Source organism: Coturnix japonica, chromosome 31 (genome assembly GCF_054131305.1).
Source record: "Coturnix japonica strain WE chromosome 31, WE-NBRP24, whole genome shotgun sequence".
Lineage (NCBI taxonomy): Eukaryota > Metazoa > Chordata > Aves > Galliformes > Phasianidae > Coturnix > Coturnix japonica.
Window position 1 is genome coordinate 4,038,450 of NC_140693.1, and position 24,377 is coordinate 4,062,826.

A 24,377-nucleotide genomic window follows, 5' to 3' on the forward strand; every position below is an offset into this window, starting at 1 on the left:
ATGCGCAATGCCATGTGGAGGGCTTATCGCAATAAAGATTGGCGGATTTGCTGCGTAGACCGGTCAGAACTCAGATCTGCGTTGTGCTTCCTGCGGCACCAAACGCCCAACAGTGGCAGTTCCGTGTATTGGCCAGCAGGTGGCAGCAGAGACCACGGAAAGAACGTCTGCGGGACAGACCCTGGGGATCCGTTCTCTTTTGATTATAGGGGAAGAACACAAAGATGGAAGAGGAGGGAAGGGGAAAAAAAAAAGAAAAAAGAAAAAACCAAACCACAGCAAACAAATAAATACTTCTCCAAACGTAGCAAACGTGAATCTCTGTCAATAAATAAATGAGTAATTGAATTGATGTCCCTTTCCCACCACCCCCTGCCCCCCCCCCCCCCCCCCCCCCCAACATCTGAGATGAAAAAAAATACCTGGTATCAATTGGACAGATGCACACAGTGAAGCCAGGGATGGTCTGAAACGCAAAGCAGCTGAGCAGCTTTTAGAAGAAAACAGAGTAGTAACAACTTCTGTACCTACATTCACCACTCTGAGATCCTGTCTGGGTCACCCAAGGCTTGTAAATAACCACTGGGTCGGTTCTGATGTCGAGTGATTTGTTGTCAGTTCTCTCATGGTTCTCCGGTCAGTTCTCCGGTGCCAGGATCTGCCACAGGGCATTCTGACCACGGGCATCATGTTTCTACGCTGCCGCCTGCATTTAACAGGCAATGGGACTGCCCAGCATGTGCAAGGCAGCACCTCTTTCACACCACCAGAATGTTTAAGGCTGTTGGGATTGTTGTTAGCATCCCATTAACACTGAGGCTAGAGATACCCTTAGGATTGACATTACTATTAGCATTACTTTGATGGTGCCCTATCTGGGTCATTTCCAAGGGATGTCAGGAGTAAGGCAGTGACAGGAGAAAAAGAACAGACTCTGTTACTTTATAAAAGTGATAATAGAGAGAGTTCATTGGAAAAAATACAACTCTTAAATAATACAAAGCATGCTTCTGATTGGATGCAGGCATCATTTGGGCTCTGATTAATATTACTTTTAAGGTAAAGATTATTGTTACCTTAATGATTGTTTTTTGGATTATGATCAGGGTTAAGGTTCCTTTTGCTACAAATTTCTAGCATCATTTTTGTTGTTACATTTGGAGTTAGGGATGATTTTAGAATCAGAATAAAGGTTAGGAACTTTCAGATCACAGCCATGTAAAATAAAAACAAATTCAGTGCAGAAATAGCAATCCTGTACCTTAATACTCATGAGATTATCCATTTTTTACAGCACTCTGACTAAGTTCTAAAACTTGCTCATCCCAGTTCACTTCAACAAGTTCCACCAGTTCAAGCAACGCAGTTCTGAGATCCTATGTATGTTATGCAGATAGAATTGAACAGTGCAGGAATAATCTCTGACAGCTTTAAGAGCTCCGTTCTGCTTACAAACTCTCAGTCCAAAATTATTCGCAGTTTTAAGGAAATGAACACCTGAAGCAGTTGGATCATCTGCCATTTGCTGCATTCTGCTTCTTGGCATCATGATTAGCACAAAGGGTTTTCTGCTGTCCTGCAGAGATGGACGAAGTCCTGCTTACAAATGAACCAAGTTCCAGTGTACAGCAGAGTTTGTACCAGACTAACAAGCCACGTCATTCAATTCATGTGCTCAGGTTGTTATGCACTCAGAAAGGAAACAGAACTAACTGTTGAATTCTGAAGGTAATCTGTGGGGTCCTGTAGAGAGTGTTTTTTACAGCTAGTTAGCTGAGAAGGGTCGTAAACACGGTGCGGTTAATCAAGCAGCCATAACACCTGCAAGGACAGTGAGAATATCAGGATGCCCTGTGATGGTTAGAAACTAGCCATGGTTCTGGGAACTCAGCAAGGGAGTAGCTTTCAGGATGATAACAACAAGCTGTTAAGATACTCGGGGATGGTATGTAATTGGGAACCAATGATGAGCTCCACTTTTGCAATATGTATGAGCTAATTATCCGTATTATAAAGGTACACGCAGGCAAGGAATAAACGAGATTCGCTGATCATGTCAATGACAGGTGTGGTCGTCTGCTTTTCTCCCGCCGTTCTGCAACATCGTTGTTGTTTAGTGTCACTGGGTTCGTTAAACTGCTGTTCATTCTCAGATCGTTGGTTTTTTTTTTCATTTTTTCCCTCCTAGACCCATTCACAATCTCCCTTCCCTTCCCCTCTCGACCGCGCTGCACCGCGCTGTTAGAGAGGGGAGGTTCTTTGTTCCTTCTCTCCCTGGGTTTGTTCCCAGGTTCCCACTGTCACCGAGTGAGCTCTAGAGAGAACTCCGTGACACAAACTCATTGCAAAGTCTAAGCTAGAAGAAGCGTCACCTCAGTGTATCCCAGAAAAAGAACAGCGTTGAGATTTTAATTGGTTTTGGTTTTTTGTTTTATTGGGGGTGGGTTGTTTTTTGTTGGTTTTTTAGGGTTTATTTTTGTTTTTTTTGTCTTTTTTTTTTTTGAGGGGGGGGGGGGGGGCGGGGTGGAGGGGTGCGAGGGGAAGGGAGAGGGAGGGGACAGTTGTTTGGTTGTTTTTAATATACAATAAAGCTATGCCATTCCGCTGTCAGTCGCCTCAGAGAGTTCCCGAAGGAGCTCAACCACATTCTGCTCAACATCGAGTTGTTCCATTGAGTGGAGCAATGGTAGTCTTGCAGATGGAGCAATGCAGGAATTCTGACAGGATCTCCAGGTGTATCCAGTTCATCAACTGAAAGCTCCGCAATCAAATTGGAAGGGACCAGTCCTCTTGTGCCATCTGTCAGCTCTCCCTGAAACCAGCCATTCTCACCCACATCTCCAAAGACATTACGTTTTGTCCAGCAGTCAGAGGAAGCTCGTTTTCTGGGTCCTCATGAGGACCCTCAACAGGAATGTAGCTGTGTCGAGCTAAGAATCTTCAAACTGCTGATGATATCTGTCCTGGAGTATGCAGGATGAAGGACAAAAGCTCTGCTCTCACATTCAGGGCCGTCCTCTGACAGAAGGCAGCACTCAGGACTGTTCCCAAGGATCTCTTTCATGGCTTTCAGTTCAAGCTCCCGGTCTTCCAGATGACCTTGAAGACTTTGGGCCTCTTCAATGGCAGAATGGAACGGACTGGAGCTATTACGGAGATTCTTGTTTGACTGGGTCAGAGTCTGTCTCGTTGCCTTCCCCAGCTCCATCTGCTGCTTCTGCTGCTCTCTTTTCCCTCTTGCGCGCTCTGTGAGAATGAGTTTCAGAAAGCACTACTCAGTGACAGGAAATAAGGGGAAACTTGAAAGACTTTGCAACCTAAGTCCTGGCAGTGTACTGCCAGCGGCTGATTTGGCCGTCCAGGATCCTGGCACCACAAATGCTTCATTGCCAAATGCAGCAATAAGGTGTTCTGGGGAAAGGCCAACTCACAGGTAGTCTTTGAGCACCCATATCCCAAAAAAAACGGCCAGCACCAGCGCAGGCAGCAGCATCGCTGAGACCGTCACCGGAATGCGGCGCTTCCGCACAGATGTGTGAGCAGCAGCCTCTGTGCTTTTGCCTGTGTTCATCCCTGGAAGAAATGAGACAATGTCCCACGTTACCTTCAGCTGCGCTACAGATAATCTCTCAGTGTGCTTCATGGACCCAAGAGGTCATTTTGTCAGTGGGTGCCTCCTTCTCTGGTGCCGAAGCACCGGAGGACAAGAAGGATTGCTTCCACCTCTCGTTTGGTACGGAGAGGCTGCACAGGCACTACCCGTGTCCTCCTCTGGGCCGAGAGCTGGGGCTGTACTCTGGGGTCTGGGCTTGGTCCGTGGGGAGAGCTACAGAGCAGAATCCCTCACGCTTTTCCCGGCATGCGTGTCCTGAGCTCCCCCTGTGGGACGCCCCCCAGGCTGAAGGTCAGGCTTCAGCCAGCACAGGGCACATCCAGAGCCATCCCAGGGGAGAAACACTCCTGCTTCTTTTACATGTGCTCTATGCTCACACGCTCAGGTCTGGCTGCTGACCTGGTGTGCAAGAGCTGGCAGCAAGAGCCTGCAGGCACGCAGTGACTCTGGTTCGTGACACCGTATGATCATGGGACAGAAATTACCTGGCATGCCGGTTGGTGCTGCCTGCATTCCTCTGTCCGGGACAGGCAGGGTGGGATATCCGCCTTCCTGCAGCACATCCGGGACTGGCAGTGTGGGATATCCACCTTCCTGCAGTGCATCCGGCTCACTTTGTTGGTCCGTTCCTTTAGAAAGAAAGCAGGGCAGTAGGATTGGGATGTCACATGCCCTCATCAAAAACTGAGCTTCTCCAATCCCAAGCTCAGGTAAAGTCCAGGCCCCCCCCCAAGTACACTGTGAGCCCCTCTGTTACCCAAGGGCATTTGGGCCCTCCCAGCTATTGGACAATGCTGACTCCCTCACACCTCTTGAGGAATCAGCTCCTGTGCAAGGCCCTCACATACTGTGCTGTCACCAGCCCGTCACAGCCAGGTAGCTGCAGGCTGAAATCCAAGCTCTAACACACAGTCCAAGCCTTCAGAATTAGCATCTCCACCTCATTTCCAGCATTAGCAAAGGCAGCCAACCCTGCTTAGGACGCTCCTCCTGCCTTGAACTTGCTCAGCTGCACGGAGGGCTTTGGATGAACAGAAGCACAGCGCTTGCCACTTTGCCACTTGCTGCCATCTGGGTGCCAACGACTGCACAAAGCAGCTCTGACAAGTAATGGTTGTGCTGGGGGAGCAGCTGCCTCTGGGTCTTGGCTGGATGCAGACCATCTGGCAGCAGACCAGCTCTGGTGCTTGACAGCACCTGCAAGGTGATACATGGAACACGGCTGCAGCACGGCTCTGACCCATCCCTTCCTGCTGTGCAGGCTACAGCCTGCCCACACCTGTATATCACACCTCAGCTTCCCAGGTCCCACAGTGAACAGACTGAAGTATACCCACCACGCTCTGCCTTCTCCATTTCCTTCAGCAGTCGCTTCAGGAGACGGGATGAGCCCTGAGAGTATTTTCCTCGATTGGATTCATCCTCTTCTCTTTCCGGACCTTAACAGAATGTATGAAGTTAAATATCATGTGCATGAAGATCTGAAGATCAGCGGCGAGTCAGCCAAGTCAGTGAAGACAGAGTACTCACTGCTGGGATTCCAGCTGGGCTCCAGCACAGGAGGAAACCGATGACCGGGCAAGGCCCACACTGGGGGCACTTCTGCAACCAAAAACCCATGAAAAGTTTTAGTCACACACTACAGCATCAACTGAGTAGCAGAGCGTACAGGGGACAGGGCCTGCAGACACAAGTGTGATCAGACACAGGTGAGGAGAGCTTCCGGCACATGTGGGGGCCTCCTTTTCCCTGAGTGACCTGTAGGGTCTGGCGGTGGTTGGGGAATGCCACAGCCCAAATACAAAGGTCTGGGCTCCCTCAGCTGCAGAGGGGCAGCGGTAACCTTCCCACTGAAATGTTGCAGCTCTCCGAGAGAAAAAATACTCATGGCTCATCTGTGCAAACCCTTCCGGGCACAAACAGGCTTGGAAGACCTGGAGAGGATCTCCAGTAAAATTGCACCCAGGTAAACCATGAGAGCATGAACGTTTCAGCCTCCAAGGAAACAGACACTCACAACTTACCCCTGGGTTGTCCCCCAGGCACAGGCATGAAGTCCGGATCCAAAGGAGCATCCGGAAAGGGAGCACGAAGCTCATCATCTAGAATCAAGAACAGATGAGATAAGTTCCCACTTATATACACTATATGGTGTGATCTCCTTCTCCCTCAGTAACTGGATGTGGGGCATGGGAGAATAACTCAGGTCATGATTTCCAAAATTGCAGGGTGGACGGGATGACCCGTAGGCTGGCACCTGGCAGCGTATGCAGTGCTCTCTCCGGGCCACGTGCCACATCTCTCACAGATTACGTGGAAGAAGATGCAGCCCCCCAGGGCTTTCTTACTGGGAGGCCTCTGATGGACAGCAAGGTCACACTGAGGCACTGGAGGAAAGCACACCTGTCTCTTCCCCTGGGCTGTGGACTGGGGCTCTGGCTTGGAAACTGGGGAGTGCCATGAGCCTGAAGCAGAAATGCTCATGCACGCCCAGCACGCCTCTTCTGAACTCTCCCCGGGCATCTCCCAGGACGAAGGCTGTGCTGCAGCCAGCAATTAGCAGAGCTACAGCCTGGCATGGCTGGAGCCAGCCCTGGGGAGCAGCGCAGCCACGGGCTCTTGCCCGGCTCCTGCAGTGCTGCCCATCACCCCCTACCCAGCAACACCCCCATGGAAGGCAGGCCCCAGGCAAGTGTACTACAGGGCCGTGGGGACACAGCCTGACTTCTTGCTCCCAGCGCTGCTCAGTTTGGGTCCCATCTCTACCCACTCACCTGCTCCCCGTGCTCGCCACGGAGCAGCACAGCTCTCCTGAAAACTCATGGCCACCAATAGGAGGAAGAGGACAAGGCGGGCAGGGTCCATGGCCCCCCCCACACTTGCACCACGCTTCCAACAACACCGCTGCAGCCACAGTGAGTGTCGCACTGAGCCAAGCCTGCGGCCAGGCCTTGTGAGCTCATGACGCAGCTCAGCACAGTCATAGGATGGGGCATTGTGACCTCACATCTCTGTGATTCCGGGTGGTGGCTCCCCGCAGGCTGCTGCTCTTGTGATGCACTGCACCAGGGCTGTGTGGGGCTGGTGCTTACATCATAGAAATGCAGAATCATAGAATGGCTTGGCTTGCAAGGGACAGTGAAGAACTCAGAACCCCAGCCCCACTGCCTCGGGCAGAGATGCCACCCACAGAGTCTTGCTGCCCAGAGCTCCATCCAGCCTGGCCTTGAACACCTCCAGGGATGGAGCATCCACAACTTTGCTTGGCAAACTTTTGCAGAGCTTCAACAACCCCAAGAAGGCATTATTTCCAGCCTGGTGCAACACCTCAGGCCACAGGGGTAGTGACGCAATATGCACAGGTTATCCACGCGTGTGAAACGTGCTGCAATTAAGCAAGCCAAGCGGATAAATCCTCTCCAGTGTGGAGGATGATGGCTGAAATACAAGCTGAACTGCTGAACCAGGCACCAATGGGGCTTATGTGTTTGCGTCAAAAGAAAAAATACCAAGCAGAGAGCATGGGAATCAGATATTGTTTCTGAAGCAGAATTAAGTTTAAAAAAATTGATTTCACAGTCTGACATCAACCCTCCTCCACCCCTCCCATTCCCCCCCCAGCGCACCCCTCCCTTCCTTCCCTCTTTGTTTAACAAAGGCTTTGAATAAAATCATCATATCAATACTACAATTGCTGGCCTGGGATTATTATCACGTCTTTCGGGTTCCTGGACAGGAGAGGTGCACCCCACTGATTTCAGCGGTCCTGCCTGGGTGGTGAGGTGACTTCACAGAATCACAGAATCACAGAATTGTAGGGGTTGGAAGGGACCTCTAGAGATCATCGAGTCCAACCCCTTTGCCAAAGCAGACTCCCTACACCATGTCACACAGGCAGGCGTCCAGGCGGGTCTTAAATATCTCCAGAGAAGGAGACTCCACCACCTCCCTGGGCAGCCTGTTCCAGTGCTCTGTCACCCTCACTGTAAAGAAGTTCTTCCGCACATTTGTGCGGAAATTCCTATGCTGTACTTTCATCACATTACCCCTAGTCCTATCCCCACGCACTACTGAAAAGAGACCAGCCTCACCACTATGGCTCCCACACCTCAAATATTTATAGACCTGGATCAAGTCCCCTCTCAGCCTTCTTTTTTCAAGGCTAAACAGACCCAGTTCCCTAAGTCTCTCCTCATAGGGGAGATGCTCCAGGCCCTTCACCATCTTTGTGGCCCTCCGCTGGACTCTTTCCAAGAGATCCCTGTCTTTTTTGTACTAGGGAGCCCAGAACTGGACACAATATTCCAGATGAGGCCTCACCAGGGCAGAGTAGAGGGGGAGGATCACCTCCTTTGACCTGCTGGACACGCTCTTCTTAATGCACCCCAGGATGCCATTGGCTTTTTTGGCTACAAGGGCACACTGCTGGCTCATGGTCAATCTGTCGTCCACCAGGACGCCCAGGTCCCTCTCAGCAGAGCTCCTCTCCAGCAGCTCTTCCCCCAGCCTGTACCGGTGCATGCAATTATTCCTCCCTAGGTGCAAGACTCTACACTTGCTTTTGTTAAACCTCATCCGGTTTCTTACTGCCCAGCTCTCCAGCCTGTCCAAGTCTCGCTGAATGGCAGCACAGCCTTCAGGCGTGTCAGCCAATCCTCCCAACTTTGTGTCATCAGCAAACTTGCTGAGGGTGGTCACTATCCCCTCATCAAGGTCGTTGATGAAGATGTTGAACGAGACTGGACCCAGTACAGACCCCTGGGGGACGCCGCTAGTTACAGGCCTCCAGCCAGACACCGCACCGCCAACAACAACTCTCTGCTCTCTGCCAGTCAGCCAATTCTCAACCCACTTCACCGTCCACTCATCTATCCCATACTTCCTCAGCTTTGTTATAAGGATGTCATGGGGGACAGTATCAAAAGCCTTACTGAAATCAAGGTAGACTACATCTACCGCCCCGCCCCCTGTCCACCCAGCTAGTGACATCTTCATAAAAGGCCACCAGGTTGGTCGAGCATGACCTCCCCTTGGTGAACCCATGCTGAGGACTGCTGATAACCTCCTTATCACCCTGTTGTCTGGAGATGGCATCCAGCACAAGCTGTTCCATCACCTTCCCTGGGACAGAGGTGAGGCTGACCGGCCTATAATTGCCCGGGTCTTCATTCTTGCCCTTTTTGAAGACTGGACTGACACTGGCCGTCCTCCAGTCTTCAGGCACCTCCCCAGTTCTCCAAGATCTCTGATAGATTACAGAAAGCGGCTCAGCAACGACCTCCGCCAGCTCTCTCAGCACCCGCGGATGCACCCCATCAGGTCCCATGGATTTATGGACCTTAATGTTTCCTAGGCACTCACAGACCACCTCTTCCCCGACTAAAGGGAAATCTCCCATTCCCCGGACTCTCTCATCAACCTCCAGGGTCTGGGATTGCTATTGCTGAGGGAGAGTCCTTTCACTAAAGACAGAAGCAGATGATCCTGCGGGGTAAAAGCCCACAAAAGGCAAACCACAATTAATATCGAGACCCTGTTGCTTTTGTTGCAGAAAATACCGCGGTTTAAATGTGATAATGATCCAGATTAGAGAAACAATAGGGTTGTGTTACCTCCGCTTTAACATGCTAACTTTACGAAATTTGTTTTTGAACCATTGCTCCCCCTCCTCGTGTGTGTAGGAACATAAGGGAAAGAGATACCTAAGAAAATCTCTTAGGATGTATATTGGCATATCAGAGGGATATTGCTGGGGAACCGGGAGGGAATCTAAGCAAGAACACCGTCATCAAATAATGTAATCATTGGTGGTTAGTATATAAGTTGGAGGATGGGTTAAAATGATCCCAAAACCAGGAAAAAGGATAGGGAAAAGATGTTTAAATATTGTGTTAGATATGGCCTAGAGATCCACTACAGGGAAAATCAATATTTGGCCAAAATATGGATCTGATGAAGGTTGGGTTTGTCAGATCTCGAATTTATATGTAAAGAACAAAACCCCTTTTCAAAGGAGGAATCAGAATATGCTGCCTGTTGGATACAAGAAATCAGCCTGTTATTAGTAAAAAGAAAAAGGCCCGGACCAGGAAGGAGAGGAATTAGAAAAAGGAACTAATCAATGGGACCCTCCTGAGAATCTCCCCCCCATATAACCCCAATGTAGCACAAAGGGAGACAGGCACTGCCCCAGTAAGAGGAAATGGTAAAGCACACAGGGACATTTCACAGAAAAGAGGGGCATGCTGGGCTCAGGAGAGAATTAAAACAATGTAAAAAGGACATAAAAATTTCTCCTTTCCCAGACACTAGCTGTTCCAGCACCTCAGTGTACCCCTTATGGGAGGTCCCATTGGGACAAGGACAAATATGCTATGTAAACTCCCCACTCACTAGTGGAGAAATTAGAAATTTTAAGAAGGAAATGAAATCTTTAATTGAAGATTCTATAAGAGTAGCAGAACAATTAGATCAATTTCTGGGGCTTTCAAAACTTTGGTCCCATCAGGACCCCCTGGTAAATATAAAAGTGGGACCTGAGGGGGAAGAAGTTGTGGTTTTAGTTGATACTGGGACAGCTCGTTCATCACTGGCCCGTAAGGTGTCAGGACTCAAATTAACAAATGAGGCCTTAAAGATAACAGGGGTAGAGAGAACCGGGATGACAGTACCACTTTTTGAGAATACTGTATTAAAACTAGGGGATAAAGATGAAATTGGGAATCAAGAAAAACATGAAATAAGGCCATAAAGATAAGGGTGGAACAGCCCAAGGAACTGAATGATATGGATTGCTAAGGGAAAGTTATATGGTATTAAGGGTGTTTGTGGAAACTGAAAAATTGTACTGTTTGATCTGTGGGTTTTGAAGGGAATGGGACAAACTGCTTTGATGGTATAAGAAAGTGTAATTGCTATTGGTATACAGAAGTATAATTGAGGGTGTGTCAAAGTGTAACTGAAGGTACAAATAGTAAAATTGTGTACAAAGGAAAAAGAGTTAAACAGAAAGTGAGTTTATGTGTGCTGGTATGAGAGCAACCCCCTGTATTGTTTCCCCCCCCTTGCAATAACTCTTGGAGTGAGAGAGAGCCGGGTACGGAGACTGTTGCTGTAAGCAGCAAAGGGGGGAGGTGGGGAGGAGGGGGCAATGGAAGTGAGAATAGCCTTCATGTGCAGAGGTGTAGGAAACCTGAAATCCCAGTGTTAGCACTGGACACCTGGAGAGAAGGAGGTGAAACTGAAATAGGATGTTAGTAGTTTTTGTAATGATGAGAGTTTGGAAAGTGAGAAAGTTTGGGACAGACACAGGCTGGAGGAGTAAGGACTGGCAAGGTATAACAGGGATGTCAGGACTGAAAAGAGGTGAACGATATGAAAACAAAACAAAACTGATTGACAAACAGATAGTAAGGGAATTGGTGATAATAACAGCTGTTACTGTTGTGGTGCCAGAATAGGGCCGTAGGACCCAGAGATCCCCTCAGGGAGAGGTGGGGGGAGTGGGGGCTTGAAGTGCCCAGGGAGGGCTCCGCCCCACTGAAAGGAAAGCAGTGTGCAAACTGCAACGGGAAATTGCATCTAGGGAAGCAGGATAAAGAGATTTATTTTCTGGTGGATATGGGTGCTTCTTACTACTCATAGATGGTTTTGTAACAGTAATAGAAGCTACTGCCCAACAAGAAAAGGTTTACGTTTTTTTTGGATTAATTAAATATAAACTAAGTAGGAATACAGAAATTCTTGTACTTGCCAGGTTGCTCTGGCAAGAAATTTAAAAAAACTGGAGCTAAAGGTCCAACAATATTGACTGTTTAAAAACTGTAAGTCTGACATTAACACAAATGGGGAAAAACAATGTTGTACCCCAGGAGTCACAGCAATATCAAACATGATGCACTTAGGGGTGTGGGCATCAGGGCCAAACATGAAGCCCTGAATAGAAGTTAAAAGCAAGAGATTGCCCAGTCAGGGTAAAGTGGTACCCTATAAGGATACATAACTGTAGAAGGATAGAAGACTTTCTGGAGTTTGGACTCCAATTTTGCAAAAATTTTTGATAGCAAGTGCTGTAGTTTGGTACAACACTTGAAGGCAAGTAATAGAATTGTTAAATGCATACACTCAGTGGTGGCAAATCCATGCACTTTATTAACCCAGTTAAGGAATGAATAGGTGGAGTTTACCTTCTGGATTTGAAGGATGTTTCTTCTGCCTGCTTTCTGTATCACGGCTTTACAAGTCGGTGTGCAAGTTTGGAGGAGCTATCCCCCTTGCACCCGGCGCTGCGCAACGCTGGAATAAACATACCTGCTTTACAACCCATCTCTGGATTATAGAGTTTGATTCCGCAAGTCAGCTAAACATTTGTGGTTGGTTTTTCTTTTCCCTAAACAAAGCAACCTGTTTTCTGCACTTGCTGTGCCTTACGAAAATGCACAGAAATTAGGCAAGCCTGAGACTCACCAAACACCACATGTGACGTTTTGTAAAAGGTCAGTTTTGCAGCAGAGAACCACATATAATTATACCAAGTGTGCAACTACTTTTCCCATGCAGCAGCAGGCAGCAATGAGGCTGTTCTCATAATAAAAATACCATTTGAGAAGTAGTGTAATTAAGTGTATATCATGATGTACCCAGTAGCAACGAGAGCTCTGTTAACAGCTTCTGGAACAAGTAGATCACTCCCATGCCCTGCAATGACTTTGCCTCCAATATCGCATGGCTGATAAATTGCAGTCTTCTGGATATGAAATATTTGCAAGTAATTTGCAAACTGCAGCTAATCAGAACCGTCTTCCATATTGTCACCAACCACTTCAGGCAGCATTGTTCCATTTTGACATCTGGCTATGAGGCATTCATGCACGGCATTCACATACATAGGTCAATAAATAGGAGGGAGGGTGATTTCAAGTACTTATGCTTCCATCAGTTTCTTCTGTGTACCTGTGCAGTAGCTGCCCATCTCACCTGGTAGGTACGAATGCTGTTTTCTACTCCAGGTCAATAAAAGCCTCCATGTTGACATCCACATGCAGATTTGTCCAGATAACACCATGGAGAAAAGCTTCTAAAAGTCAGTTCAAGTTTTTAATGAGATTGTTGAGCATAAAACCACATGATCCCCATGATTTTTCACAGATTGTTTTCTGCAAACCTGGATCTCACAAGCCTACAAGCAAGGAGAAAGCTTATCGGCACAGCAACAAATAGTACGATTGTGGGTTTTTTTAAATACAATCAGTATATTGTTCTATCACCAGCTGCTTTTAAGGCAATTCACTCCCATCAAACTCTCAAATATTCACCCAAGTCGGCTTTCATCCATGTTTTTACCTCCTGAGCAATTGAATCTATAGGAACTATTGGACTTGGAGACAACACAAGGACATACTGCCAGCTGAGAACCTTTCAGCTAATTCATCCAACAGCATCTAAAGGTTCGAAGCTCACTGAGGGGGAGAACAGTATTTGGGATATTAGAATTCCCCCCAAATGTATTGGGTTTATTTTTCTAAGTTTATTAATTTAAAGCTGAATTTGCACAAGTGAGGGAAAGCACCTTTCTTCCACATTGAGGAATTGGCACCATCTTCTCTCCAAAGAAAATTCTTTAAAAAGATCCAAAAATTAAGTATACATAAATATTAATGTGTATTCATGCTCTTCTCTCTGCCAGAGTTCTGCTAAGTACACCAGTCACGTGAAAAAAGCAAGCCAGGCCATCCTGAACAAGTACAGTTATTACTGCACAATGGGTAAATAGCAATCAGTCCTAGAGATACTGTTCCTATACAGGGGAGGCAAGACAAAAATAAATAAACCCTTAACCACAATAAAATCCAAGCCCAGTTTAAGAAAGCTTGTATTTATTTCAGCCTCAGTGGAGTCAGTTTGAAACTGTCAGAGAGACACGGTACACCTATATACAAATTTAAGAACACAATGGAGTAACTGTTACTGTTTATTAACAACCACTTTTAATAATACAATAAAAGTATGTCCTGAGAAAGGGGAACAAACATGCTTCTTCAAGGTTTTTTAGCTGTTCTGGATCTCAGCCGTCGCTTGATGATCAGATGATCACTTTCCTTCTTTTGTTCCTCAGATTCCTGAAGAAAACATTTCAAAAGTTACTCATCTTTTCGCACAAGACTGACAAGCTCTTCTTGACCCACACAAACATATTTCTTCCCCTAAATGGATTTCAGAATGGCATTTGCTTATTATATTTTATTCAGAAAACTATGGGATACCGAGATCATTTTAATGCAGCTTAATCAGAAGGAACAAATATGGAGAATGTACAAAATCCTGTTTATCTTAAAAAAGCACACACATCTGAGGAAAGCCTGAAGGCAGCTTTCATTTTGAAATACTTGTTTTCAAAAGAGTATTATAATACTTGTTTTGTGAAACATGAAGCGTTCAGAAAACATTTTTAGCCTCAATCCCTGTAGCTATGACTTGCCCAGAATTTCAGTTCTTGGTTCAGTTCCATGTTCTCAGAACTACAGTGAGAGAAGAAATTGTCTCATCTTCTTCATCCTCTAACAAAAAAAATATAACATTTTGGTTTCTGCCCCTATCATTCGTCAAATCATCAAAAAATTCAGAGGGATATTACAGTATGGGCAAATGATCACTATGCTGAACAGAAAAAGGACTCTAATATAATTAAAAGATGCAGTTCCAACAGAGCAAGAATGTTCTTAGCACAATAGCTGCCGACAGAGTCATGAAACTGGCACATCAGATCCTTTGCAAGTTGGCTTAGACAGGAGATCATAGTTTAAGCATACCTAAAAAGCTGTCTAAGTTGTGCTCTAGAAAAGCGTGTAGTAGAATAATCCCACTCCGACACACTGAAATTATCTATGATTCCAAATTAGAAGACATCTCCGTGATTGCTACATCACCTACTTAGTAAACTGTAAGCCAGCCAAACACAGAGATCTTTGAGGACAAAATAAAACAGAACAGCAGGAAGACCAACAAGAATGACTTGATAGAATAAAGAAATACCTCAGTACTTTCAACCTCCTCCTGCAAATAGATGAAACCTCCAGTCTGTTTGGACTCCTTAGTAGTTTATTTTAAGCCAAGACTACAGTATAATCGCTTACCGAAGAAGCAGGTATATCTAGAGGGCCAGAAACGACAGTTGAATACAGCTTCCTTTTGGATCGTTTTGGCTTGGTCTCTCCTTCTACGAGACTTTCAGGTTCGTTTGATTTAGGAGAACTTACTGCTGACATCAGCTTCTTGGCTAGAAGAAATTTGTTTTGATACATAAACCAATCAACTTACTGGTTTTGTGAGTCTTTAAATCACTGAATGCAAAAAAAGCTTCGTAACAAACTTGGTTTATAAATGACACGTAAAATTTAAGTGAAAATACTCAGAAATTGTATTTGTTCATCGAGGTTCTTTATTGCTTCTATAGCTGAAACAGTTTATAGCTTCAGGTACGGCAGCTTAAAGCACGCATTAAAATGGAGTATGAAAGACAATCATGGCTCAGAAGTCGCTGGAAGTCAGAAACTTCAGCAGGAGTTAAACAACAGGCCTAACTTTCGTGCTGACAGAAGCACAAGACAGAACCAACTTTCTCTGTATACTTGTAGGTTTTCACAAATGTAATAATGAATCTCTGAAGAGACGAATAAATGCATTTACTTCATAAATCAAAGGACAACTTAACATGGCAGACAAGTCTCAGAACACATACATTAATAGCCTACAGCAGAAGCAAGCCATTCTACAATGTCTAGAAAACATGGAATAAAACTTATTCTACACCAACCTTTAGAGTGTATAATAGAAGGAGAGCTTTGAATAAAATCTCCAACTTTTTGCAGTGTTTCATCCTTCTTTTTAGTCAGTCTTGAAGCATGTACTCGCTTTCTCAGGAAGTAGTCTTTTCCGGATTTCTGTTCAACAGAGATGTGAAATGTGAAACAAGAGCATTGTTTAAACTTCATTTTAGTTCAACGTTATTTTAAGTTGACATTTTGAGCTTTACTACTGACACCTCTGTTCATTATGCTGATGATACCACAACGGCAAGTAATGTAGACAATTTTATACCCTTTAGGGAGTTGTCAAAATCTCAGCTATTTCAAGGCATACGTTTCTTAAAGTTTCTTAATAAGGCAGTAGTTTCTTTAAAAGTAGCTCCCAAGCTGTGGAGTTGTTTCTTACATAAGCTGTTCTAATTACATAAAACAAACAAACATACAAAACAGAAGACAACAGATGGGAAAAATCTACTACTCATACTCTGACCATGCCAAGGATACTGCTATCACATGTGAACATCTGTTTTTAATAACTGCCATGCATATTAATGATATGAACCTTAGTTTAATACAAGGGCTTCACTTACAAAAGCACACGATAATACACTAAAGCTTCTCTTCCCAACTATTCAGTGTGCAATATCCTTCCCTCCAAATCATTACACAGTACAGCCATTACACGCTCTGGGGACAGACTGACTTGCCCTTTGGTTAGCTTATGGAATTTAATAGGAAGAGCTCATAAGCATGTAAGATTCCCATTCAGGTATACACATAAGGATAAGACACTGCTTCTTTCGTGTGACCACACAATTACAGGAAGTCCCAAGCTAGCTTCAAAACTAGAACAAAAACCAACCATTTTCTCGTCACTTGCAGAGGGTGAATTAAAAGCCATGACAGATTTTGTATTTTTCGTGTTCTCACTTTTCACAAAATCCTGGGAAAATAAGACAAGTTTCAGCCATGATTCTTTTGGAAAGAACAATTGATGTCACAAAAGTGAACACTTTAAACACTTTTGCTAATAGTAGGGAAGTATCTGCTAGTGGTAACTATTCCACTGTAAATCAAATAATAAATAAGCATTCAATTATAAAAACAGGACATTAAGATATCAGTATTAGACATCTCATGATGTCTAAAAAGCTGATTTATGTCTACAGGTTTCAAAGAAAATACACAATGGAGTTAAGAGAAATTCCCTTCTCTTAAACCATTATCACTGAGCTTGGCTATTAGTTTTGTTCATTAAAGCAGTTCATTGATTAAATTCTTCAACTACTTTACTGAGGTAGAAATAGCATTTTTTTAATGCTTAAATGAGAATGGTAAAAAGGCATCAGATATTTTGTTTTCTGTTGGGTCTAGGTCATACCTCATCCATGTCATCACTTCTTTTCTTTTTTGCCTTAGGCATTTTCACTCCTAAAGGTATCATGCTGCCGTGCTGCTTTATCTCCAACTTATCAGGTTGCAGAGGTGTCAGTGGGATTTCCAGCTCCGGTTTTGGGAACCGGCTAGTTTTGCCATTTTCTGCGGACACTCCAGAAGAGTCGAGGACAGTTTCCAAATGCTCCTGATAGCACAGAAGAATTTTAAGTGCAAGTGTTAAGGTAGCCATGAGATTAAAAAGCTATAAAGCATCTGGAAAAGGATATGTAAGCATTCGATTTTCCTGCTGTAAGAACACTTGTAACAGAAGGAGTCTATTTCAGTTACAGCAGAGTTTTACCCTTCTTTCCTAGAACTTGTTACATTTAAAATTATTTCCAATCTATGATCACAAAAAGAGTTCTCCATGTTAAACTGAGCCTGATACTTTACAAGTCATTTTTTCTCAAGGGCACAGACAACTACACTTTTTTTTAATAGAGAATGGTGGTAGAACTGACACGATTTTCTTCATCTCAACTCTGCTGCATCAGAACTGGGCAGGAACAGGAGCATTTGATTCAAGTGTTCGATTAACTTCCAGCTTAATCTTAGGGAATTTGCCCTTCCTCTTCTACACTAGAGATGTTATTTACATAAGTAAGGTCCAGCTGGCAAGGTGCAAGCCCAGTACAAGTCATTAAAGAACTCCATTTCTATCTTTTCCCTGGAGAGAATACAGACATTCAAGCAATGACACCGTACTTAAGCTGAAGGCTATCATGTACCTGCTCATGGTCAAATGGCAGCAAATGCACAGCTAAGTGACAGGGAAATGTCAGTATGCATTTCCCCAGCAGCACTTACTGTCCACAATCCACGCAATCCTGTTTTTCTCAACAGGAACAACAAAGTCAGAACTGAGATCACCTGGACTCCTCCTTCTCTATGGCAGGAATTCAGCTAGCATATCAAAAATGAGTTCAGATGCTGGTTGAACACATGGAAGACAGGCTGCTGGGGACATCAGAAAATGGTAGATGGCTGCTTCTACTGCTGCTAGTAATTAGCAAACTCCAGTGTCCCAAACACAGACTAGCAGCTTTTACTACTTACACTGTTCCGACCCCCTGAGGGGAGTCTTCTTCCTCTCAAAAAGTTACCAAAGATTGTAGAAAGACAAAAAGTAGTCAGAGCCACTTTATCAGGCTCTGCTAAGAATCTGAATGGAGTATCACCACCCACTGTATTTCCAAGAATTAAGTTGGTTAATAAATCCTTTGTTTTTAAAATATATGTAACTGCTATTTTATGAAAGTTAGCAATTAAAAACTTATATAGGAATGATTAGCATCATCTGCTAACAAAACAATATCCAGAAATCCTGCAGAGGAAGAAAATAAGTTCAATTTGCTGTGCCCGTTTCAGTGGCTCCATGAATTTTTTCCAAGTAACTTATCTAATCATGAGCCACTTCATAAGCATTAACATGAGGAGAGTTTTCAACAGCACCTGACAAAAATTCATCACACAATTGTTTCAACAGCTTTTATTCCTATCAAAGGCTATAAAAACAGGTGATCTGATCACCTTGAAAGGGATAAATAAATTAAAACTTGGGAATTGTTTAGAGAACATGAGATCTTTTCCTACTCATTCCTTATCAAAAGCAATACAATCACAACATTTTCAGATCTGAAGTTTCATACTAACCTCAGATTCATTTAATGAAGTGAGGCTCCTAGTACATCGACGTGACAAATAATTGTCTTCAGCTTTGCATCTTAATGGAATACTTTCTCCAGTTTTAGTTTTGCTTTGTTGTTTCCTAGGCTGTAAATATTTAAAAGGAGTAAAGATTAGGCTATGCATTAGACCTCCAAAATATCTCGAGTTTTCTAAAGTTACAGTGTAAAACCTCAAGCTCAGACGCCACATGAACACATAAGCTGAAACACAGCACAAGTGTGGGAAGGTAGTAACATCTATTCATTGTGTGATCTTCATATACACCCTACTGGGTCTCACTAACAGTCTCAGGCAGTATTCTGCCTCCAAAAGAGAGAAAGCGAGACATTATTTCGGGACAAAATCTGTAACGCTGGTCAGTGACTGATTGGAGACATATGGGGAGTGCTCCCAGAGTTCGTTTGATGAAACAATAAGGGCACCCAGACAAGGAAGGCGAGGTTTGGACTTGCCCTGTGCAGGGCAGTGATCCAGCTGAGGCAGTGCAGGAGTCTCATCCCTTGACAGAAATCCTGGAGCTGAAATGGGATTCAGCTCCCTACACACCCACAGGAGCTGGGATTCCTCTGGTTCAGTTCAGAAGTGCACAAGGAGTTGCCTGCATGTGAGCTCCTGCTCTGAGTCCTTGGTCCTTCAGCTGGGAGGCAGCTGCTCACACACAGACACTGGGTGATGCCCAAGGTGCCTGGGCTGCTCCTGATGTGTGCCAGTGCTTGTAAACCGTGTGGGAAATCCCTGAGATAGACACCTCCTTCCTGAGCATCAGCTGAGGGCCAGAGAGGGGATAGCACCGGCTGTCTGGTGAATTCACTCGCAGCTGCAATTGCAGCACAGGGCCTTCAGGAAAGCCATGACCTAGGAGTGTCCGTGTTGCTTTGTCAACTCCAAGACCCATGATCCGTCTAACATCTTTGTGCCACCTTCTGCACACTGATATCATAGATAAGCTATCCAGTCAGGCTATGTCCAGTGATGCTTTTCAATTAGGATGTTTACTTCTGTGCTTTTGCACTAATGCAAACACCAACACACAAGAAGCTAGAAATCTTGGTAGAGCTGCTGGCCTGAGCTCCTGTTTGGACCACAGGGACACAGTTGAATGGCTTCCACAACTGCACTGTAGCACAAGGGGGATACAGAGTCTTTAGGATGGATGGGCGAGGAGATAAAGAAGGGTGAATGCTCTCTGTGAGAGTGCACCGAGCTCTGCATTGGGATGGAAGAGCAGACAGGTCAGAGCTAATGGAAATGGCAAACAGAGGAGACCATCAGTGTCTTTTCCTGTCTTCCTGATCAGGGAGAGTAAATGGAAGGTGCCCTCTGCAGACAGATGGGAATCTGATGTTGTCTGTCCCTTGTCCCATTTGGTGGCCTTTGTCACTCCATTGTCTGCAGCAGGGACAGCACAGCAGGGCATGTGGCATCCAGCAGATCCCAGGAGAGAACAGATGGCAGCTTCTTGACCAAGCCATGGAGGAACCAAAGAGGAGAGGTGCTCTGCTGGATCTCATACTCTCCGGCATGGAAGGACTTGTGGGAACTGTGAAGGTCAAAGGGGCATCAGGCCATGTGCAAGATGCAAATGTATATCTTTTAATTAATTTATTTATTTTGAGGCTGTAAGCTTAATAGTTGATCATAAATGTCAATAAAACTGAAACAAATAATTGAAGACAAAGATGGAAATCAATGAAAATGTGTTAACCCTTCTCAACATGAAAAATTCTCATGAGTCTTGTTCCATTTTAAGTTGTATATATGAATCTTTGAGGTGATTTGATGTCTTTTTTTTTCTTTTACTGAAACTACAATGTTTTCCAGAACTGTGTTCGCTGGACACAAATGCCTTCAGGTTCAGAGACACAGACAGCGGTGCTAGTGCCAATGCCCTGTGACTATAGCCCGGTGCCCAGCACTACTCTTCCCTGCTGCCTATTTGATGTGCCTCATCCTCCAAGTTTTTTCAGCTCTCCTAAATAAATGGCCATGGTTAAGGGCATGTTTTCAGCAGGCCATTTGGGCACACACTACTCCCACTGCCCTCCAGATTTCTCCATCCCTTGCTCTTTGTTCAGTCAGATACCTCCCAATTATCTGTCTGATTTCTGACTTTCAGGGGGATTACTGGAATTTGTTCCATCTCCCCAAAGTCTGATGGAATGTGTTGTCAACTCCTTCACTGTGATTTGATCTATCCCTTCCTATCTATTCTTTTTCTTTTTCTTCTTATACTTTTTCTTTTTCTCAATCACTGTCTCTTTTTTATTAAGGCACAAAGTCTGAAAGATGTTCATTAATGTCAGTAAAAGTGAAAAACAGAGTTGGAGACAAAGATAGAAATCAATGAGAATGTGTTAACCCATCTCAATGTGTGAAATACTCACAAGTCCTGATCAATTTTAAGTTGATACCTCTCAACTACCTGGCTGATCTATCCCAGGAAGATTACTGGAATTTGCTCCATCTCCCAGAGTCTGATGGCCTCTGTTGTCAACTACTTCACTGTGATTCAATCTATCCTATGCTACCTCAGTCTAAATCATTTCTTTTAAAAGTATTCCATATGAAAGACAAACATCAATAGATGCCGCTTGAACATGGCATGCAGTTGATCACTGTGTTTTACTGTTCATTCAATTGCATCACCTTTCCTTCCATTTGCTGGCCAGATAAAAAAGAGAAATCTTTCCTTTTTCCATGTGCAGCTGGTTCTCTGAGGAAAGCCAGTGGGAGTTGGTGCAAAGCAGTTTTAACACTGAGCGGATGAATGCAGAGGAGAAGAGTGATGTGAAGAAAAGTGATGCAAGTCCCATAGGTCCATGAGGTTGAGAAGGACCTTTGTCAACACAGTAACAGTACAGAACTCATTGGGACATCCTGGATTGGTATCAGTTGCACAGTGCTGCTTTAATGTCTTCTTTAAACCCAACTATAAATAAATAGACAATAAATTTATAATGGATTCTTTAAGCTCTCTCCAGATATCCCTCCTTTTTGCTGAACAAGTTCTGATAACCTGAAGAAGATAACAAGATGGCATAAGGCACAGGAGATTCTTTAGGTTATAATGGCCCCAGGGTGCATTTGATGCTGAGTTCATCAGCCTCCAGTGCAGTGAGAAGTTTGCACAAAGTGCTCAACAAGACAAAGTCAGAAGTAACAGTGAAGTTTCTTGGAGTATTAATGGGCCCAGTGAGGAACATTAACAAGCAAGCTTCCCAAGGGACTTGTTAGAGAAGATAACTGGAAGCCATGACTACAGGCAGGCAAAGGCACTGGCATGCTAAGAAACCTCTCCTTTGCCTTACAAAGCAGACAGGTCAAGCCCTGATTGCAAGACCAGTGGTAGAGAGGTCCTGTATCTCATGTTGGCTCAGGGCATTTCCTGGGGCAATGGGTTGGAGGTCTGTATGATGTTAAATGATAGACATGGGGACAGAAGATCCCAGGCTCTACATGTGGTGCAAGGACGCTGTGAGGTTCATGTCCCATATGAGACCTATGTTTCATTGCAGGATGTGAGAAGGGATGTGAGAAGGGCCCAGTCTGAACAAGCAGCCAATCCCTGTAAAACTCTGAACTTCAGATCTCTCAGTTCCAGTGCCCTCCTTTGCACATTCTCCCAGAGTTTGAAGTCCTTTATGTTCTGCGGTGCCCAGAAGTGCACCTAGTGCTGCTAGTGAGGCAGTAGCAATGCAGAGCAGAGGGACAACCCTTTCCCTCACCCAGCTGACAATAAGTTGCTTCATGCACTCCAGGGGACTGTTGTCTTTCCTGGCTGCCTTGGCACACTGCTGACTCACATTCAGTGTGATGCTGACCAGCACCCCAACCCTTTCCAGTCAGACTTCTCTCCAGTGTCCCATATCCAGTCAGTGTGTATGTCCAGCGTTGCCCCTACCCAGGTGCACAATCAGGCACTTGTTCTTGTTATACTTTATGCACTTGGTGCTTAGTACCAACTGGTACCCAGTTCTCTGACTTGTCCACATCTCTCTGCAAGTCCTCTCCACCCTCAGTGGAGGCAACAGCACCTCCTCATTTGGTCTTATCAGCAAACTTGCTCAGAACATCTTCTAGTCCTGCATTCAAGTCATCTGCATAAACATGAAAGGAAAGTGGCCCCAAAATGGAACCCTGGGGACCCCGACAGTGACCATCTACCAGCCTGATGGAACCCACTGATTATAATCCATTGGGACTGACCTACTGGCCGACTGCTCACCCACCACATTGTGTTTCTGTCTAGCCATATGCAGAACATTCTGTCCAGAAGGTTGTTGTGAGAAACAGTATCAAAATTTCCACTGAAATCCTCAAGGATTACATCAACTGGCTTCCCTTGGTCAACTAAACGGACAACTGTGTCACAGAATGAGCTTAAATTTAACAGGACCTTCGCCTCACAAACTTGTGTTGGCTGCGACCAATGACAGAATTGTCCTTCAGCTGTTTTTCCAAAACTCCCACCATCATTTTCTCCATAATTTTACCAGGCACTGGACTAACAGGTCCGTAATTGCCCATGTCATCTTTCTTGCTCTTCCTTACAATGAGACAACATTTGCCAGCTTCCTGTCAGCTGGCATGACCCTAGACTTCTTTAGATGCAATTGAAATGAGAGCCCAGAGCATACTAAGGTGTCATCATTGAAAGAAAGTAGATGTGCCATAGCTTTGCAATGCCTTGAACTCCAGAGTATGCCACAGATGGAGCAGAGGGGAAGATTTGCCTCTTCTGTAGTGAACTCATTCATTTGGTAAGCAGAATAACACAACCTGATACACGGGGACTGTGTCTCCACTATTCTCTGCTCAGCTCACAGGGTAGCGGTGCAGGGTGTTGCTCTCATGTCAGTGCAGGTAAACTCACTTTAACCCTTTTTCCTCTGTAAATGCATCCTCTATTTCTATGCTCAGATACACTTCCACATTCCCTCAAGTACACTTTCATACATAATTAACAATTACACTTTCTTATACCATCAAAACACTTTGTCAAACAGTACAGTTCTTCAGTTCACATAAACTCCCTTAATACAGTCTGTATTCTTCAGTTATAAACACTGTGCCACAGAACCAGCACTGATTGAACCACCTCCCTCACACACTTCCTCGCAAGCAGTACATAGTATTACATAAATGGGTTGACACTCATTGGTCGGGTGGAATGTACACCTCTCCTCAGGACAATCTTACTAATCTACAGAGTACAAACTCCCGTCTTTTACATACAAGCAGAAAGTACATATGAGTGGACAGACAACACAGTCTTTCACTTTGTCCGTGTCTGGCCATTTCCCTCACAGGAGGAAGGAAACACGGGTCGGGACTCGGCACTCACCCTGCAGCTGTTCTGTGTCTCACTCACACCACACTCACTCTGACATTTAGATCAAAAACCATGGTTTATTCATACTACACAATGCTGACAATGTTTTCTAGATGGAATCTTAATAACACTCATACTCTGGTCGACCAGTAGCAAACAATGTTTTTCCCAGAGTCGGCTTGACACACGGTACCAGACACTTAAAGCAGATGATAATATTGAACATACAACCTATAAGCCCCATGATTACACCTTTGAGAACCCAGGCTACCATTTGACAGGCTATCCACTATATCCCATACCCATAGGAGACACCAACCTAGGTCCCTCCTATTGCCAACCACCTGGGAGAGAGTATTTGTTCTTGTTTCCATTCATATGACATACAGTTCCCTTTCATAGGAACTCACCCAAGGAGTCTTCCTACCCCAGCTGGCAACCAAAGCCATGAGCTCACCTCCCTGGGAGCAGCACGTATGGCTGTAAACTGTGTAGGATGTCT

At 44.9% G+C, this 24,377-nt stretch overlaps 2 protein-coding genes across 2 annotated transcripts; both read right to left on the reverse strand.

The window, feature by feature from the left end:
* Window positions 1-3,979: 3,979 nt before the first annotated feature.
* LOC146755655 (uncharacterized) lies at window positions 3,980-7,279 on the reverse strand. Its single transcript, XM_085525305.1, has 5 exons — window positions 6,388-7,279; window positions 5,638-5,715; window positions 5,144-5,215; window positions 4,951-5,052; window positions 3,980-4,242 (listed from the first exon to the last, which is right to left on the reverse strand). Exons 1-5 carry the CDS (start codon window positions 6,476-6,478, stop codon window positions 3,995-3,997), a joined length of 591 nt encoding a protein of 196 aa, XP_085381431.1. The 5' UTR covers window positions 6,479-7,279; the 3' UTR covers window positions 3,980-3,994.
* Window positions 7,280-13,570: 6,291 nt separating this feature from the next.
* LOC146755656 (kinesin-like protein KIF20B) lies at window positions 13,571-18,687 on the reverse strand. The gene is made up of 4 exons (XM_085525318.1): window positions 18,508-18,687; window positions 15,426-15,552; window positions 14,746-14,888; window positions 13,571-13,731 (listed from the first exon to the last, which is right to left on the reverse strand). Exons 1-4 carry the CDS (start codon window positions 18,664-18,666, stop codon window positions 13,651-13,653), a joined length of 510 nt encoding a protein of 169 aa, XP_085381444.1. The 5' UTR covers window positions 18,667-18,687; the 3' UTR covers window positions 13,571-13,650.
* Between the last annotated feature and the right edge of the window lie 5,690 nt (window positions 18,688-24,377).